Source organism: Ictidomys tridecemlineatus, chromosome 5 (genome assembly GCF_052094955.1).
Source record: "Ictidomys tridecemlineatus isolate mIctTri1 chromosome 5, mIctTri1.hap1, whole genome shotgun sequence".
NCBI lineage: Eukaryota > Metazoa > Chordata > Mammalia > Rodentia > Sciuridae > Ictidomys > Ictidomys tridecemlineatus.
Window position 1 is genome coordinate 91,577,186 of NC_135481.1, and position 1,126 is coordinate 91,578,311.

The 1,126-nt window shown below is 47.5% G+C and overlaps 1 gene segment (V, D, J or C); it reads right to left on the bottom strand.

Annotated features, from left to right (window-relative positions):
- Positions 1–577: 577 nt before the first annotated feature.
- On the bottom strand, positions 578–904 carry LOC101957800 (T cell receptor alpha variable 17-like). The segment is given in 1 exon segment: positions 578–904. A coding segment is annotated over 1 exon segment (327 nt).
- Between the last annotated feature and the right edge of the window lie 222 nt (positions 905–1,126).

Below are 1,126 nucleotides of genomic sequence, written 5' to 3' on the forward strand. Positions count from 1 at the left end.
TATTCCCCTCTTTTCTTACAAAACAGCTCCAATCCTCAGCTGTGAGATGGAAGGTTTGCATGGACACATCCTAAGATCCCTCTTAACCCTAATGCTGAGAGTTCACCACTTCCTGGAACCAGAGAAAAGCAAAGTCATTTTAGGAAACTCAAAGACCCCTCTGAGTCTAGGGCTGCAATAAGACAGGTGAGACCTTCCAATACTGAAAATTCCTTCCTCATCCTCTGCTAGTATTCAGGGTTTATGTTTTCCTGATAAAAATTAGTATGTGAAGAAGTGTTTGGGCTCAGTGATCCAAATCCTTCATTCACCTTGAAGACTGCTACACTGAGGATGAGCCTGAGGACATGGAGCCAGGATGGGCAGAACTGAGCCTGGCATTGCATTCCCATTCCATATTTCATGACCTTTGCCCTATTCCAAGATGCTTCAAAAACTCACAAATTTGAACAGGCTCTCTTCCCACTGCTTGTAGACTCCTTCATGGAGGATATGAAACCACCAAGTCCACCCATGGTCAGGGCTTCTGGGAAGCAGCCCTGGCAGGGTTTGCGTCAGGGCTGCAGGTGCCTGCTGATCACTGTGCATCTGTAGCACAGAAGTAAGTGGCAGCGTCTGCAGCCTGGGAAGCTGTGATGGACAGGATGCTTCTTTTGGTGGAGGTGTCCAGGGTGGCTGTTAGTCTTCCACTGTGTTTTTCTCTCTCATTTGAACGTATTAAAATCACCAAAGCAGGACCTTTACCTGAATCCTGTCTATACCACAACAGGTTGGTTATATCAGTTTTGTAACTGCAGTTCATGGTGGCATTTTCTCCCTCCTGGATGCTCAGGAACTGAGGACTAGCTTCTCCTTGTTGGCTGCTCACTCCTAGGCAGAAACGAGGCCAGAGACCAAAAGTCATTAATGGCATTTTCAAATCTCATTTGCAAAATCACAGGCAGACTCACCTCTCTACCATGTGGGCTCTAAATTCGGGTCTCCCTATTCCCATCTCCACCAGACCCCACTCACTGGACAGCTGAAGCCACAGAGTCACCAAACCCACTCCTAGGAGTTTCTGCATCCTTCTTCTTATTGGAATCACAGGAGGCACAGTTCTGGGATCTGAAAGGGAGCCAGGTCC